Source organism: Schistocerca cancellata, chromosome 6 (genome assembly GCF_023864275.1).
Source record: "Schistocerca cancellata isolate TAMUIC-IGC-003103 chromosome 6, iqSchCanc2.1, whole genome shotgun sequence".
Taxonomy (NCBI): domain Eukaryota; kingdom Metazoa; phylum Arthropoda; class Insecta; order Orthoptera; family Acrididae; genus Schistocerca; species Schistocerca cancellata.
Genome location: NC_064631.1, coordinates 487,586,581 through 487,605,135, shown reverse-complemented (window position 1 = coordinate 487,605,135; position 18,555 = coordinate 487,586,581). Strand labels below are relative to the sequence as shown.

The 18,555-nt window shown below is 45.1% G+C and overlaps 1 protein-coding gene across 2 annotated transcripts in view; it reads left to right on the top strand.

Moving 5' to 3' along the window:
* The window catches only part of LOC126190873 (vacuolar protein sorting-associated protein 52 homolog), a 130,173-nt gene that overhangs the window by 34,056 nt on the left and 77,562 nt on the right, over positions 1-18,555 (top strand). For both annotated transcript variants that reach the window (XM_049931472.1, XM_049931473.1), the window contains exon 3: positions 8,064-8,239. In XM_049931472.1, coding sequence (XP_049787429.1) covers positions 8,064-8,239 — 176 coding nt within the window. The remainder of the gene's footprint in view (positions 1-8,063; positions 8,240-18,555) is intronic.

Genomic DNA, 18,555 nt, shown 5'->3' with positions numbered 1-18,555 from the left:
TACAGGACTGGAGTAGGTGGTGGTGGGAGGGTGAATGGGACAGGTTTTACACCGGGGGCGGTTACAAGGGTAGGAGCCAGAGGGTAGGGAAGGTGGTTTGGGGATTTCATAGGGATGAACTAAGAGGTTACGAAGGTTAGGTGGATGGGGGAAAGACACTCTAGGTGGAGTGGGAAGGATTTCATGAAGGATTGATCTCATTTCAGGGCAGGATTTGAGGAAGTCATATCCCTGCAGGAGAGCCACATACAGAATCTGATCCAGTCCCGGAAAGTATCCTGTCACAAGTGGGGCACTTTTGTGGTTCTTCTGTGGGAGGTTCCGGGTTTGAGGAGATGAGGAAGTGGCTCTGGTTATTTGCTTCTGTACCAGGTCGGGAGGGTAGTTACGGGATGCGAAAGCTGTTTTCAAGTTGTTGGTGTAATGGTTCAAGGATTCCGGACTGGAGCAGATTCGTTTGCCACGAAGACCTAGGCTGTAGGGAAGGGACCGTTTGATGTGGAATGGGTGGCAGCTGTCATAATGGAGGTACTGTTGCTTGTTGGTGGGTTTGATGTGGACGGACGTGTGAAGCTGGCCATTGGACAGGTGGAGGTCAACGTCAAGGAAAGTGGCATGGGATTTAGAGTAGGACCAGGTGAATCTGATGGAACCAAAGGAGTTGAGGGTACAGATTTATTGACAACATTTTCATGATCTGGACTCACAGTGAAGACGAACTCCAGAATTTCCTCTCCAACCTCAACCTGTCCCATGCACCCTCCCACCACCACCTACTCCAGTCCTGTAACCCGGAAGGTGTACACAATCAAAGGCAGAGCCACGTGTGAAAGCACCCACGTGATCTACCAACTGACCTGCCTACACTGTGATGCATTCTATGTGGGAATGACCAGCAACAAACTGTCCATTCGCATGAATGGACACAGGCAGACAGTGTTTGTTGGTAATGAGGATCACCCTGTGGCTAAACATGCCTTGGTGCACGACCAGCACATCTTGGCGCAGTGTTACACCGTCTGGGTTATCTGGATACTTCCTACTAACACCAACCTATCCGAACTCCGGAGATGGGAACTTGCTCTTCAATATATCCTCTCTTCCCGTTATCCACCAGGCCTCAATCTCCGCTAATTTCAAGTTGCCGCCACTCATACCTCACCTGTCATTCAATAACGTCTTTGCCTCTGCACTTCTGCCTCGACTGACATCTCTGCCCAAACTCTTTGTCTTTAAATATGTTTGCTTGTGTCTGTATATGTGTGGATGGATATGTGTGTGTGTGCGAGTGTATACCCGCCCTTTTTTCCACATAAGTTAAGTCTTTCCGCTCCCGGGACTGGAATGACTCCTTACCCTCTCCCTTAAAACCCACATCCTTTCGTCTTTCCCTCTCCTTCCCTCTTTCCTGATGAGGCAACAGTTTGTTGCGAAAGCTTGAATTTTGTGTGTATGTTTGTGTTCGTTTGTGTGTCTGTCGACCTGCCAGCACTTTCATTTGGTAAGTCACATCATCTTTGTTTTTAGGTATATTGTTTTAGGTATATTTTTCCTTCGTGGAATGTTTCCTTCTATTATATATATATATATATATATATATATATATATATATATATATATATATATATATATATATATATATATATATATATATATATATATATATATATAGAAAGATGATGAGACTTACCAAACAAAAGCGCTGGCAGGTCGATAGACACATAAACAAACACACAAAATTATAGCTTTTGCAACCAACGGTTGCCTCGTCAGGAAAGAGGGAAGGAGAGGGAAAGACAAAAGGATGTGAGTTTTAAGGGAGAGGGTAAGGAGTCATTCCAGTCCCGGGAGCAGAAAGACTTACCTTAGGGGGAAAAAAGGACGGGTACACACTCGCACAACACACACATATCCATCCACACATATACAGACACAAGCAGACATATTTAAAGACAAAGAGTTTGGGCAGAGATGTCAGTCGAGGCAGAAGTGCAGAGGCAAAGATGTTGTTGAATGACAGGTGAAGTATGAGTGGCGGCAACTTGAAATTAGCCGAAATTGAGGCCTGGTGGATAACGGGAAGAGAGGACATATTGAAGAGCAAGTTCCCATCTCCGGAGTTCGGATAGGTTGGTGTTAGTAGGAAGTATCCAGATAACCCGGACGGTGTAACACTGCGCCAAGATGTGCTGGTCGTGCACCAAGGCATGTTTAGCCACAGGGTGATCCTCATTACCAACAAACACTGTCTCCTGTGTCCATTCATGCGAATGGACAGTTTGTTGCTGGTCATTCCCACATAGAATGCATCACAGTGTAGGCAGGTCAGTTGGTAGATCACGTGGGTGCTTTCACACGTGGCTCTGCCTTTGATTGTGTACACCTTCCGGGTTACGGGACTGGAGTAGGTGGCGGTGGGAGGGTGCATGGGACAGGTTTTACACCGGGGGCGGTTACAAGGGTAGGAGCCAGAGGGTAGGGAAGGTGGTTTGGGGATTTCATTGGGATGAACTAAGAGGTTACGAAGGTTAGGTGGACGGCGGAAAGACACTCTTGGTGGAGTGGGGAGGATTTCATGAAGGATGGATCTCATTTCAGGGCAGGATTTGAGGAAGTCGTATCCCTGCTGGAGAGCCACATTCAGAATCTGATCCAGTCCCGGAAAGTATCCTGTTACAAGTGGGGCACTTTTGTGGTTCTTCTGTGGGAGGTTCTGGGTTTGAGAGGATGAGGAAGTGGCTCTGGTTATTTGCTTCTGTACTAGGTCGGGAGGGTAGTTGCGGGATGCGAAAGCTGTTGTCAGGTTGTTGGTGTAATGCTTCAGGGATTCCGGACTGGAGCAGATTCGTTTGCCACGAAGACCTAGGCTGTAGGGAAGGGACCGTTTGATGTGGAATGGGTGGCAGCTGTCATAATGGAGGTACTGTTGCTTGTTGGTGGGTTTGATGTGGACGGACGTGTGAAGCTGGCCACTGGACAGGTGAAGGTCAACATCAAGGAAAGTGGCATGGGATTTGGAGTAGGACCAGGTGAATCTGATGGAACCAAAGGAGTTGAGGTTGGAGAGGAAATTCTGGAGTTCTTCTTCACTGTGAGTCCAGATCATGAAGATGTCATCAATAAATCTGTACCAAACTTTGGGTTGGCAGGCCTGGGTAACCAAGAAGGCTTCCTCTAAGCGACCCATGAATAGGTTGGCGTACGAGGGGGCCATCCTGGTACCCATGGCTGTTCCCTTTAATTGTTGGTATGTCTGGTTTTCAAAAGTGAAGAAGTTGTGGGTCAGGATGAAGCTGGCTAAGGTAATGAGGAAAGAGGTTTTAGGTAGGGTGGCAGGCGATCGGCGTGAAAGGAAGTGCTCCATCGCAGCGAGGCCCTGGACGTGCGGGATATTTGTGTATAAGGAAGTGGCATCAATGGTTACAAGGATGGTTTCTGGGGGTAACGGATTGGGTAAGGATTCCAGGCGTTCGAGAAAGTGGTTGGTGTCTTTGATGAAGGATGGGAGACTGCATGTAATGGGTTGAAGGTGTTGATCCACGTAGGCAGAGATACGTTCTGTGGGGGCTTGGTAAACAGCTACAATGGGGCGGCCGGGATGATTGGGTTTGTGAATTTTAGGAAGAAGGTAGAAGGTAGGGGTGCGGGGTGTCGGTGGGGTCAGGAGGTTGATGGAGTCAGGTGAAAGGTTTTGTAGGGGGCCTAAGGTTCTGAGGATTCCTTGACCACGACCGTGGTACTTGATAGTCGGGAGTATGTGGCTGAGGGACTGCGTCAGCTTTCAGACAACACCACATACAAAGTTTGCCAAGGTAATCCCATTCCTGATGTCCAGGCAGAGCTTCAAGGAATCCTCAGAACCTTAGGCCCCCTACAAAACCTTTCACCTGACTCCATCAACCTCCTGACCCCACCGACACCCCGCACCCCTACCTTCTGACTTCTTCCTAAAATTCACGAACCCAATCATCCCGGCCGCCCCATTGTAGCTGGTTACCAAGCCCCCACAGAACGTATCTCTGCCTACGTGGATCAACACCTTCAACCCATTACATGCAGTCTCCCATCCTTCATCAAAGACACCAACCACTTTCTCGAACGCCTGGAATCCTTACCCAATCCGTTACCCCCAGAAACCATCCTTGTAACCATTGATGCCACTTCCTTATACACAAATATCCCGCACGTCCAGGGCCTCGCTGCGATGGAGCACTTCCTTTCACGCCGATCGCCTGCCACCCTACCTAAAACCTCTTTCCTCATTACCTTAGCCAGCTTCATCCTGACCCACAACTTCTTCACTTTTGAAAACCAGACATACCAACAATTAAAGGGAACAGCCATGGGTACCAGGATGGCCCCCTCGTACGCCAACCTATTCATGGGTCGCTTAGAGGAAGCCTTCTTGGTTACCCAGGCCTGCCAACCCCAAGTTTGGTACAGATTTATTGATGACATCTTCATGATCTGGACTCACAGTGAAGAAGAACTCCAGAATTTCCTCTCCAACCTCAACTCCTTTGGTTCCATCAGATTCACCTGGTCCTACTCCAAATCCCATGCCACTTTCCTTGATGTTGACCTTCACCTGTCCAGTGGCCAGCTTCACACGTCCGTCCACATCAAACCCACCAACAAGCAACAGTACCTCCATTATGACAGCTGCCACCCATTCCACATCAAACGGTCCCTTCCCTACAGCCTAGGTCTTCGTGGCAAACGAATCTGCTCCAGTCCGGAATCCCTGAAGCATTACACCAACAACCTGACAACAGCTTTCGCATCCCGCAACTACCCTCCCGACCTAGTACAGAAGCAAATAACCAGAGCCACTTCCTCATCCTCTCAAACCCAGAACCTCCCACAGAAGAACCACAAAAGTGCCCCACTTGTGACAGGATACTTTCCGGGACTGGATCAGATTCTGAATGTGGCTCTCCAGCAGGGATACGACTTCCTCAAATCCTGCCCTGAAATGAGATCCATCCTTCATGAAATCCTCCCCACTCCACCAAGAGTGTCTTTCCGCCGTCCACCTAACCTTCGTAACCTCTTAGTTCATCCCTATGAAATCCCCAAACCACCTTCCCTACCCTCTGGCTCCTACCCTTGTAACCGCCCCCGGTGTAAAACCTGTCCCATGCACCCTCCCACCGCCACCTACTCCAGTCCCGTAACCCGGAAGGTGTACACAATCAAAGGCAGAGCCACGTGTGAAAGCACCCACGTGATCTACCAACTGACCTGCCTACACTGTGATGCATTCTATGTGGGAATGACCAGCAACAAACTGTCCATTCGCATGAATGGACACAGGCAGACAGTGTTTGTTGGTAATGAGGATCACCCTGTGGCTAAACATGCCTTGGTGCACGACCAGCACATCTTGGCGCAGTGTTACACCGTCCGGGTTATCTGGATACTACCTACTAACACCAACCTATCCGAACTCCGGAGATGGGAACTTGCTCTTCAATATATCCTCTCTTCCCGTTATCCACCAGGCCTCAATCTCCGCTAATTTCAAGTTGCCGCCACTCATACTTCACCTGTCATTCAACAACATCTTTGCCTCTGCACTTCTGCCTCGACTGACATCTCTGCCCAAACTCTTTGTCTTTAAATATGTCTGCTTGTGTCTGTATATGTGTGGATGGATATGTGTGTGTGTGTGCGAGTGTGTACCCGTCCTTTTTTCCCCCTAAGGTAAGTCTTTCTGCTCCCGGGACTGGAATGACTCCTTACCCTCTCCCTTAAAACTCACATCCTTTCGTCTTTCCCTCTCCTTCCCTCTTTCCTGATGAGGCAACAGTTCGTTGCGAAAGCTTGAATTTTGTGTATATATAAAAAGAAAGATGATGAGACTTACCCAACAAAAGCGCTGGCAGGTCGATAGACACACAAATAAACACAACAGCTGCCATGTTGTGTTTATTTGTGTGTCTATCGACCTGCCAGCGCTTTTGTTGGGTAAGTCTCATCATCTTTCTTTTTAAATATATTTTTCCCACGTGGAATGTTTCCCTCTATTATATATATATATATATATATATATATATATATATATATATAATAGAAGGAAACATTCCACGAAGGAAAAATATACCTAAAAACAAAGATGATGTGACTTACCAAATGAAAGTGCTGGCAGGTCGACAGACACACAAACATACACACAATATGTCTGCTTGTGTCTGTATATGTGTGGATGGATATGTGTGTGTGTGTGCGAGTGTATACCCGTCCTTTTTTCCCCCTAAGGTAAGTCTTTCCGCTCCCGGGACTGGAATAACTCCTTACCCTCTCCCTTAAAACCCACATCCTTTCGTCTTTCCCTCTCCTTCCCTCTTTCCTGATGAGGCAACAGTTTGTTGCGAAAGCTTGAATTTTGTGTGTATGTTTGTGTTCGTTTGTGTGTCTGTCGACCTGCCAGCACTTTCATTTGGTAAGTCACATCATCTTTGTTTTTAGGTATATATATATATATATATATATATATATATATATATATATAATAGAAGGAAACATTCCACGAAGGAAAAATATACCTAAAAACAAAGATGATGTGACTTACCAAATGAAAGTGCTGGCAGGTCGACAGACACACAAACGAACACAAACATACACACAAAATTCAAGCTTTCACAACAAACTGTTGCCTCATCAGGAAAGAGGGAAGGAGAGGGAAAGACGAAAGGATGTGGGTTTTAAGGGAGAGGGTAAGGAGTCATTCCAGTCCCGGGAGCGGAAAGACTTACCTTAGGGGGAAAAAAGGACGGGTATACACTCGCGCACACACACACATATCCATCCACACATATACAGACACAAGCAGACATATTTAAAGACCGATTAAATATGTCTGCTTGTTTTATGCCTAACTTCCACACCATAAAATTAGTAATATTTCAAGCAGGCAGGCGCAGCACAGCGGCTAATGTTAATGGTTACCATGCTGGTGGTACGGGTACAAATCCTGAAGGTGTACTTTTATTTTTAAATTTCATCACTTTGAGGGAACAGGCTGTACAAATACATTCTTTAATTCTGCATCAGTTTAGTGCACTCGCTTTCACAGGAATGATCAAATATGCATGGTGTGCAGCAAAGTTGATCAGAAAAGGAACAAACTTTTTGAATCCAATGAAATGTGTTTTCTGGTATCCTTTCCGAAAAATCCATATTCCTTTAACAGAATAGATTCATTAAATCTGTGTGGTGCTCCAAGGATTTGTGTTTCAGTTGCTTGTACTACAAATACCATCCAAAATCCTGTTCTGCACAACAAACAGTAGTGAGTAAGGTGGTACCTAACTCGGTCTGGAAGTCAGTTGTGTGAACTGATTATAATAAAACAGTGGAAATGATCAGTCTTCTCATTGATCCTATACTGCCCAAAATAATAAACATTTTAATCATACTCATGAAGTACTATGTAAATGAGAAATTAATCATTTTGAGTGTTCATATCTCATAGGCCATACATGCTTAAGTACAATTAACTGAAGGGCAAGGGAAAAATGGTTACTAAAATGTATAGGACAATAGCAAGTGGAAGAGCATCAACTTGCTATGTTTCAGGCACTTCATTTTATACTGAATTCTCGGATATCAGATGTGTCTCTGTAATCCTGACATCTATGTATTTTCACTAATCTCATCATTTCTGTCACATGTATCCATTCTTGATGTTGTATTTTTCGCAATCATTGGAGCATTTTTTATTTGGGTGGCCACATAGTAATTGGTGTATTATGTCGAACTTCTGATGCACTATGAATATCTCACTTGACCTATAGTTCGCTTTTTCATCACTATACTAATTGTGCATATATTTTACTACTTTTATGTAACTGTAATTTTCTAACAATTGCTGATGAGAGAAGCAGCAGATTTAGCTTGCTTCCTCTTATGTGTTTCTGTGATTTCCTAATTTTTTTTTCTGTTGGATTATGTCACAACCAGGCACTTACTTTGCATATTACATAGTATTTATCTTTAGCCTAAATCTTTGTTTTTATGTTGTATTGCAAAACTCGAAAGGTGTATTTTCTTTATTTCAGCGCATGGAATCAATGTTGTTGAGCTTCCAGTCAGATTTGGGAAGCATCAGCAGTGAGATACTGTTCCTACAGAGGAAATCAGTTGCAATGAGCCAGCAGCTTCATAATCGTCAGGCTGTGAGGGCACCACTTAGTCAGTTCATAGATGAGATGGCTGTTTCTGAGACATTAATAAAGTAGGTGTCTCATCATAAATAAGCTTAAATCCAATTCTAATTATAGAATGTAATGAATGTGAAAGAACTTCCAGGAGATGCTACTTCATTTCCCAAAGGCATTAAAGCTCTTCATATTCTTGTTTGAAAATAGTTTATTCATTACTACCATGAGCTTGTTAGATGGGTGCCACATATCGTGACCCTCTAGTCTAGTGAATCAAAGTGGTCATTGACTAAGCACTTATAGCAAGGTTCTAGTGGTAGCGGGGGTTGCCCTTTACCTTAATTTGACAATAGGATAATGTGTACATGTGTTTTGTGGATGACTGTGATGAGTTCTCCTGCACTGTTTTGTCACACTTTGTTAATGTTGGAATGGTGAATAGTGAAAAAAAGTGTGAGAAGAGGAACAGTAGTGCAACTATGTAGCCTACTCCTCAAATTGCTGCAAGAAAGGCACGGAATTTAACATCGTGTATGTTTTGAAGAGTCTGCCTTCATCAAGACACAATTTCTTGTTTTTTCTCTCTTCACTCGTACATGTGTCGGTCATGTTAATGTAAATATGAGGGAATTCCACGTGTGTTACTTAACAGCATATTTTTTGGTTCATATCACTGTCCATGTTCTTCTGTAGAACTGATATTTCAATACACTTTGTTGTCTGCAATTTTGTTGTTGTTTGTGATTTCAACATTGTCTAAACACTTTGAACTGTGACTGCAGCACACAGTTTTATTGTTTATGATAAGTATAGAAGAATCATATCAAGATGAGTTTAACATTTTTAGTTCACAGACTGAACATCTTAAGTTAAATTTCCATAATCAACATTTCAAGTAGTATATTAATTTAATTTTCACTACAAAGAATTATTGCTACTGACTTCCTGAAATATATATTTATATGACTAGCATTTTGGCCATTTCTAGCTCATGCTGAGACAAGGTGTGCAGAAGTATGTAGTCCTATACAGTGAGTGTTCCTAGAGGCAAACGTAATGTCAGGAGTGCCCAGGGAAGAGTGATATGACTGCTATTTTTCTCTATATCTGTGAACCATCTGATGGATAGGGTGACCAAATTCAACTGTTACTGTTGGAGAATACAGAAGGATTTCAATAGAATTTCTTGGTGGTGCAGTGGATAGCAGCTTGCTCTAAATATGGGGAAATGTAAGTTAATTCAAATAAATATTAAAAACAATCCTGTAAGGTTCATACACAGTATTACCAGTGTGCTGCTTGACACAGTTATGTTGCATAAATATATAGATGTAACACTGCACAGCAACATGAAATGGAGCTAACACATAAGGCCATCTGTAAGGAAGGCAAATGATCGATTTCAGTTTATTGGGGAATTCCAGGAAAGTGTAGCTCACCGCTATAGCAGACCAAGTATAGAAGACTGATGTGACCCATTCTTGAGTGCTGCTTGAGTGGTTGGGATTCACACCAAGTTCGATTTAAGGAAGACACGGAAGCAGTTCAGAAGCATGCTGCTAAACCTATTACTTATAGGTTCAGTCAACAAATCAGTATTAATGCAGCCAAAATTTTTACAGAGAACCTAATGGTATTCTGGAAGGATAGATTAATGGTGTGACAGTGGTTTACCTTGTAGAGAAATTGAAGTAGATAGTTCATGTGAGTTAGTATGGGTATACCTGACAACATGAATAAATTAATTGTAATTTCCTTTTAGTGAAGCTGAAGAGTTCAGAGAAAACTTTGAGTATTGTGTCAAATAAGTACCCCACTCATACAATCTTTGTTGGTGGCGATTTCAATCTACCCTCGATATGTGGGTGGAAATATGTGCTCACAGCCAGTAGTAGGTTTAAAACATCATCAGAAGCTGTACTAAATCTTTTCTCTGAAAGTTATTTTGAGAAATCAGTTCATGACCCCACTCAGAGTGTAAAGGGTTGCCAAAATATAGTTGACCTCTTAGCAACAAATAATCCTGAGCCAATAGGGAGCTTCATGATGGATACAGGGTTAGTGACCACAAAGTCATTGTGGTGAGACTAACCACCACAACATCCAAATCTGCCAAAAGTGAACGCAAAATGTATCTCTTTAAAAACATCAGATATAGATTTAGTTGATGCCTTCCTAAGAGGCAGTCTACACTCCTTCCAAACTACGTAAGTGTAGACCAGATGTGTCTTAAATTCAGGGAAATAGTACCTGGGAAAATTGAGAGGTTTATATGGAATAAATTACTAAAAGATGGTACTGATCCCCTTTGTTACACAAAACTGGCCACAACACTGTTGTAGAAGCAATTAAAAAAAAGCATGCCAAACTTAAAGGAACAAAAAATATCCAAGATTAGTGATGTTTTACTGATATTTAGCACAGCCTTCAATGCAAGATGCTTTTTAATAGCTTCCACAATGAAACTTTCTCTCGAAATCTGACAGAAAATCCAGAGAGATTCTGGTTGCATGTAACTTACGCCAGTGGCAAGACACGATCAGTACCTTCACTGCATGTTACCAATGGTACTATTACCAACAGTGTCGTGCCGAGCGAGGTGGCACAGTGGTTAAACACTGGACTCGCATTCGGGAGGACGACGGTTCAGTCCCGCTTCCTGCCATCCTGATTTAGGTTTTCCGTGATTTCCCTAAATCACTCCAGGCAAATGCTGGGATGGTTCCTTTCAAAGGATACGGCCAACTTCCTTCCCCGTCCTTCCCTAATCCGATGAGACTGATGAACTCGCTGTCTGGTCTCCTTCCCCAAAACAACCCAACCCAACCAACAGTGTCACTAAAGCAGAGTTATTAAACTTAGTTTTTCAAAATACCTTCACCAACGAAGATGAAACAAGTATTCCAGATTTGAATCAAGATCTGCTGCCAACATGAGTAACATGGATGTAGATAACCTCAGTGTAGGGAAGCAGCTTAAACCACTCAATCCAGTCCAGACACCAGTTGGGATACTATTAAAGTATGCTGATACAATAGCTCCATATTTAGTAGTCACATACAACTGCTCGATTGACAAAGAATCTGTACCAAAAGACTGGAATATTGCATAAGTCACACCAATATGCAGGAAAAGAGGCACAAGTAATCCAGTGAATTACAGACCAATATCACTGACATTGATTTGCAGTAGGATTAAGGAAAATGTACTACGTTCAAACATTATAAATTACCTTGAAGATAATAGACTATTGACATGTAGTCGGCAAGGATTCAGAAAATATTGTTTTTGTGGAACACAACTAGTTGTTTACTCATGTGAATTAATAAGTGCTACGACAGGGGATCTCAAATTGAATCCATATTTCTAGATTTCCAGAAGGCTTTTGACACCATTCCTCACAAGAGACTTCTAATCAGATTGCTTGCCAATGGAGTATTGCTTCAGTTGTGTGACTGAATTAATGATTTCCTGTCAGAAATGTCACATTATATAATAATCAACAGAAAATTATGGAGTAAAAAAGATGTGATGTGCAGTGTTCCCCAAGGAAATGTTATTGGCTGTCTGCTGTTCCTAATTTATATAAATGATTTAGAAGACAATCCAAGTAGCCCTCTTGGTCCTTTGGAGATGATGCTGTCATTTACTGTACAGGAAAAGATTTAGACAAAATATGTGTATGGTGCTAAAATGGTAACTGTCCCTGAATAAAGGAAAGTGTGAGGTTATCCATATAAAAATGAAAAGGAATCCGCCAAATTTCGGTTACTCAATAAATCGCACAAATCTGAAGGCTGTTAACTCAACTAAATACTTAGGGATTCCAACTTGAAGCTCGAATGCTCTGAGGTGGTTTGCTTTTTCAGCACTCAAAAAATTAAGCCACATCTTATAACTGATATGAAATGTGCTTGATAAACAGTTTTCTTAATGACTAAGTCAGTTACATTATTTAGATCTGTTATTGCACAAACAAATCTGTTTTAATTGCTTCATTAAGCAATCCCTGTGACAAGTGCACAGCCAGGTTTTGTTCATAACAACTCTAAGGAATTTAACAGGGTCTGTAGTGATCAGTTGTCTGCCCTCGCAATTTAACTGTGAAATATATTCAGCAGTTTATTTGGTCCTGAAATGTGCAGTTTGTGCTTTTGTCAGGTTCGATTTCACAGCATTATTATTCACTTAAATTTCAAGTCATTAAAGAGTTTGTTAGGGTTCTGTGCTAGTTCATTATGTTTACAGCACTCCACTCTGTTGAATAGTAAACTGGACTGGCATTCGGGAGGATGAAGGTTCAAACCCACGTACGGCCAACCCGATTTAGATTGCTCGTGATTTTCCTAAATCATGTCTGGGCTGGTTCCTTTGAAAAGGCATGGTCATCTTCTTTCCCCATCCTTCCCTAACCTGGTGGGACCGATGACCTCACTTTTTGGTCCCCTCCCCCAAACCAACCAACCAACCAACCTACCTACCTCTGCTGTTGAATTGTGTGCATACAGGACTGAGTCCGAAATGACTTTAAATGTTGTGTCTTTCATTAATATAGGATCATTGATGGGGCCTAATGTGCTCATTAGTATTTTCTTCCAGCTAGAACAGATTTTTCTTTTTTTTGTTGTATGACTACCCTCTGTTTTCTATTTTTGCGATATAATGAAAACCAGCTTAAAGATTTTCTATGAGAACCATAAGCAGCCATTTTGTGAAGCAGCAGCAGCTTATCGTTTAGTGTATCAAATGCTTTAGTGAGGTCGTAAATGATACCAGATACCCACTGCATGGCATTTGCTTGAATTAGTGATCAGTTTGTGGCGGCCTTTTGCTGCACAGCTGTCATAGCATTTCTGTATGTCCCTAGCCCATAACGGCCATCTACTAAGGCAGTGAGTTTCTCACTTCAGGTGTTACTTCCGTCTCTAGCTGTCTATCTTGCCATGTGATCAGATACCTGCATACTAAAATCACTAGCTGCCAGTAGAGAACTATAGCCTGGTCCACAGTGAGACTTCCACCAACCTAGCCTCGACCTGTCTCCGGCTCCTCTTCGCGGCATCTACGTCAGTTCCTGCTCCACGCCTACATCATTACAGACACTATGTGGCGGCATGTGTCACGAAGTATCGAGAGGCACCCGCACCATGCCCTCTCTTCCCCTGCTATACAGCTGGGCAGGTAAATGGTGTTTCGTACCACGTCTCCTGCGAGTGGCTATTAATTCCATGCCTCGCGTTGGAACATCATTGTGCTGGTGAAACTCGGGGATGAGGCTGCCATCTTCAATACTGTCCACCTTTTCTGCTGTACTGTACCTTTTTCCAGTGCCAAACAAACTGGAAAGTGACTTTGTTCAGAACTTATGAATTTCGAGATTATTTTGTGTATTTCTTTGTATTTGCATGGTCGGAAATTGGGTGTGTTCCTTGACCGCAAGTGAACACTTTTCCTTTTGTGTCGCTTACCACGCTTCTCTCTTCTATTTGGTAATCGACTTATAAATTAGATAAAAAAACATCCTACAGTAGTCACCCGGCAGTAGGCTTAATCGAATTAATTTCCTATTTTGGCATAGTGTTGGCTGCCTCGGTCCGTTAGTGCTTGTTTTGACTCTTGCCCGCACCGTCAGCAGCTTCCATTTTCGTGCTACAAACACTAGTGTTTCACATCACGAGCCATTTTTCTTGCGTGTTTTGCCATCCTTTGTTCAACCTAGCAGCCATAGCTTCCCCTTCATGCCTCTTCTGCCCCACCTGACACCTCGCCATACTCGGCTGCTGCTCCAGTGCCACATGACGTGTCATCACTGAGCTAACCAAACGCCTTGTGGAACTGGTACAAAGCAAGGCAGACCTGCACATGCAACTAATGGCAACATGACTGCCAGCAGTCCAGCCGCCAGTGCCAGACTCCATGTCAATACCCGCAACGACCCCTACTTCTGCCACCTCCTGCTGCCATCCCTCCCTGCCTTAATGCACCAATGCCTGTTGCCCTGCATGCCATCACCACTTCGTCCAGCCATGCTATGGCTCACCTAATACCTTTCAATCCGAGGGAAATGTGCCTGTGGTTTTCCCTGGTAGACACCATCTTCTCCAACTTTGGCACAACCTAAGATGCCACCAAGGTCGCTATGATGATCTGCCAGGTTGAGCTGTCATATGTGATGGAGATCCGTGATGGCATTTCATCGCCCTCGACCACCGACTGCTACAAGACACTCCGGTGCCGCCATGTGACACAAATCTCGTTGTCTGTAATGCAGTGCGTCCAGATCCTCCTTTCCCTCAAGCAATGCAGGATTTGGATAGCCTAGCAGTTTCTATGCCACTTGTAAAGCCTGACAGAGAGACACATGGTCTCTGATTGCTTCCAATACAATATCTGATTGGCTCACCTCCTGGCACAGACAGCTGTGGCATCACATGCTGACCTCTCCCTCGCTGACCAGGTTCACGAGAAACTAATCTCCCTGCCTGCAACCACTGCTGCAGCCCTAGCCAACCAGCCAAGACCTCTCATAACATAGTCGACCTGTGCTGGTAACAGAAGTGTTTTAGCCCGGGCGCTATGAACTGCAGGGACCACTGTTTTTGTCACCCAAAACCCAATGGCTGCTGGAATTAGGTGTCTGTGGCTGTTGCAAGATCTCCCAGTGCTTGTTTGTCCATGATGTATGCTCTGCCTGCCTTTTCTGATTGACATCAGCTCAGAGTTGTCTATCTTTCTATGGTGGCTTGTATGAGACTCTGGCACCACCTCAGCTATTTTCCTGATGGCAGTAAACAACTCCACCATCACCATGTATGGTATACACCACTGTGACCTCATCCTTCAATAGGATCTATATTGGACCTTTACCTTCGCTGGTGTCACTGACCCCATTATCATAGTGGACTACATCAGACACTTATCTCTTGCTCCCTGATATTGCAGGTCATTGATTGCAACACCAGTAGATCAATGTAGTGTACAACTTGTTTCGCTGTTTTTTTCGACGTGAAACTTATGATCTATTCCAGTCCCTATGCTGACCTAGTGCCGCAATTTCCTGCTCCCACACACCCTTCCAGCGTGCCTCAGGAGATCTGCCATTCAACTGTCCACTACATCAGCACCACCCTCCAGACCACCTGTCTTCTGTTGGCCACATTGCCTACCATGCACAAACTCAATGTCGCCAAGCCTGAGTTTGATGAGCTGCTCACAACTGGTTTGCTGCATCCTTTGAAGAGCCCACGGGCATCCACCCTTCACCTTGTCAAGAAGAAGGATGGCTCCTGGCACCCATACGGTGATTACCAGAAGCTAAACACCCACGCCATCCCTGACAGATACCTGGTGTTGTTGTTATGCAATGACAACAACGCACTGGCTGGAACTACAATTTTCACCATGAGTCACTGTGTCAAGGCTTTCACCCAGATTCCGGTCACACCTGAGGACGCCATTCGGACTGTACGAGAGCACCATTATGATCTTTGGCCTCCATAATGCTGCCCAAACGTGGCAGAGTTTCTTGGATGGCGTGTCGCGAGACCTGCCCTACTATTTCAGCTATTTGAATGACATACTCGAGTTTTCTTTGACACGTGAGGAACACATCAAGCATCTACACAGTATTTTTGAATGCCTCCAGGCATCAACAACAACACACCAAAGTGCGTTCTTGGTGCCAGTGAGGTGGTATTCTTGGACCATGCCATCTTCTCTGCCAGCTCATGTCCCATGCCCGAAAAGGTACAAGCTATCCTCATTTTGCTGCTCCCAGAGACATTAAAGGACCAACGCCACTTCCTCAGCTTGTTAAACTTCTTGCCTTATGAGGAATGCTGCTACTATGTAGGAGCTGCTCGCTGCTACCCTCCACGGCATCCAAACAAAGGGGAACAAGCTGGTGTCACGGATGCCGCAAATTGAAGACTGCTTCTCTGCTGCTAAGCATGACTCAGCGGACGCTACCCTACTCATCCACTGCCTCACTTGCCATCGTGGTCAGTGCCAGCCAGATAGTTACTAGTGCATCTTGTAGCAGCACACTGGTGACCCCTAGCAACTGCCTGCGTTCTTTTCCAATGAGCTCTCTCCCACTCAACGACGCTGGAGCATGTATGACAGAGAGCTCCTCACCATCTGTGAGGCAATTGAATATTTTTGGGTATCAGTGGAGGTCTGTCACTTCGAGGTCTTCACCAACCACAAATCCATAACATTTGCTCTCACAAAGGACTGCGACCAGTGCTCCCCACACCAGTTCCAACATCTGTCATTCATATTTGAATTAACTACCGATGTACATCATGTCTCTAGAGTTGTCGATGTCGTTGCTGACTGCCTCAGCTGCACCTGCACCTTCACCTCGCCTGTCAGCATGCCGAGGTTGGCCACCACATTACAAGCCTTTGTCGCCACCTTCCCAGGCATCAGTCCTCGCTTCACCCACATTCATGTGGACCTCATTGGCCCTCTTTCCTTCCTGTGAAGGCTGCCACTACCTCCTCACTATGGTGGACAGGTTCACATGCGGGCCTGAGGCAACTCCAATACTCATTATCACCACCGCCACAGTAGCCGCCAAATTTGTCCCTTGTCGATTGCGTGTTTCAACTGTCCATGCCATGCCACTACAGATCATCGATACCAGTTTACATCTGCCCTTTCTTGTGCATTAATAGACCTCTGTGGCAATTACCTTCAACCTGACATCGAGCTGCCAATGGCATGGTGTAACGCCTCCACCATACCATAAAGGCCACGCTCGCCTGCGACAGTAGCAGATGAACTGCTGCCCTGCCCCTGGTATTCTTTGGCCTCCACATTGCTCACAAGGCCAACCTTGATATGTCTGCCACCGACAAGTCCCAGGTGATTTACTGGAGGCCGCCCAGCTGCCTGCAGATGATGTCATCCCTGAGTTTGTTGCCATCTTGCACGACTGCACGTTTTTTCCTTGGCCCCACCTCAGCGTACAACAAACACAGGGAATTCATTCATGTCAACCTCATGACATGCACACACATTTTGCTTTGCTTCAACACTTGCCAGTCCCCGCTTTGCCTGCACTACTCCAGCCCCCACCAGATTCTCAAACTGTACTCAAAGACATTTACATTACAACTCCATGGCACCCCAAAAGTGTTTTGATTGATAAGTTGAAGCCCGCCTATTTGCTGTCCGATTCCACAGCACTCAGCCCAGCCAGGTGCACAGGTGAAAGCCACCCTGACACAGAGAATGCACACGCCCCTGCCTCTGTACCTCTTATGCCAGACACTGCAAATTCCCCTCCACTGCCATCAACATCCGGCTACGCCATTGATGCCGCGAATTTACACCTGCTGCCATCAACATCTGGCTCCATGCTGAACCACACCGCAGCCTCTGCCTCTTCCTCAACAGCATTGGCTCATGAGCTCCCAGAGCCATGCCCTGGAGCTGCCTCTGCCTGTCTCCACACCATAGGCACCAGCAATTCACACTCACAGTGGGTGGCGCACATGCCTTCAGCTATCAAACATGGCCACCAGACTCACCCCCTCCTTGCAGCCAACCAGCAATAATGCTGAACCCTTGCCTTCACAGTCCTGTGCTGACAACACTACCCAGTGCCTGACCACCACTGCACACGCAGCACAGGACACAGGCTCAGGGCGATTTGACCTGGCTCCTGACATCCCCCCTGCAGGCAACTTACTCATCACTCACATTGGCTGCCAGTACTGCGCTGCCGCTGGCTATCTTGCAGTGGACCAGTGCTACAAACAGCTGCTCGTCCTGCCAACTTCACACTTGGCACCCAGAAATCATGTGTCTGCCCTCATTGGATGACTATCAGCTGCAACGTCGATGCCACTGCTCACATCCTCACGCTGGGTACAAGATGTGCCCCCACTGGTGCCAGCCTTCGCTGTTGCCACTTCACTCACCACCCGAGCTCCGCTCTTGCAGGGGGGGTGGACTGTGGAAACTGTGTGGCAGCCTTTCGCTATGCAGCTGTCTTAGCAGTTCCATATGTCCCTAGCTTGCAACGGCCATCTGATAAGGCAACAAGTTTCTCCCTTTGCATGTTACTTCCATCCCAAGCTGTTGATCCTATTGTGTGGTGAGGTACCTGCATACTGTGGTCACTGGCTACCAGTAGAGAACAATAGCTTGGTCTGTGGTGAGACTCACACCAACTTGGCAATGACCAGTCTCCATTTCATCCCTGTGGCATCAGCATCAGTTCCAGCTTGCACCCACAATGCTTTAGACATGCCACATAGCGACACATACCATGAAGTTTTTAGACACACCCACACCGCACCCCTGCTAAGCAGTTGGGCATAAAAAGGTGTTTCGTGCTGTGTCTTCTGCCAAAGACTATTAATTCCATGCCTCACAT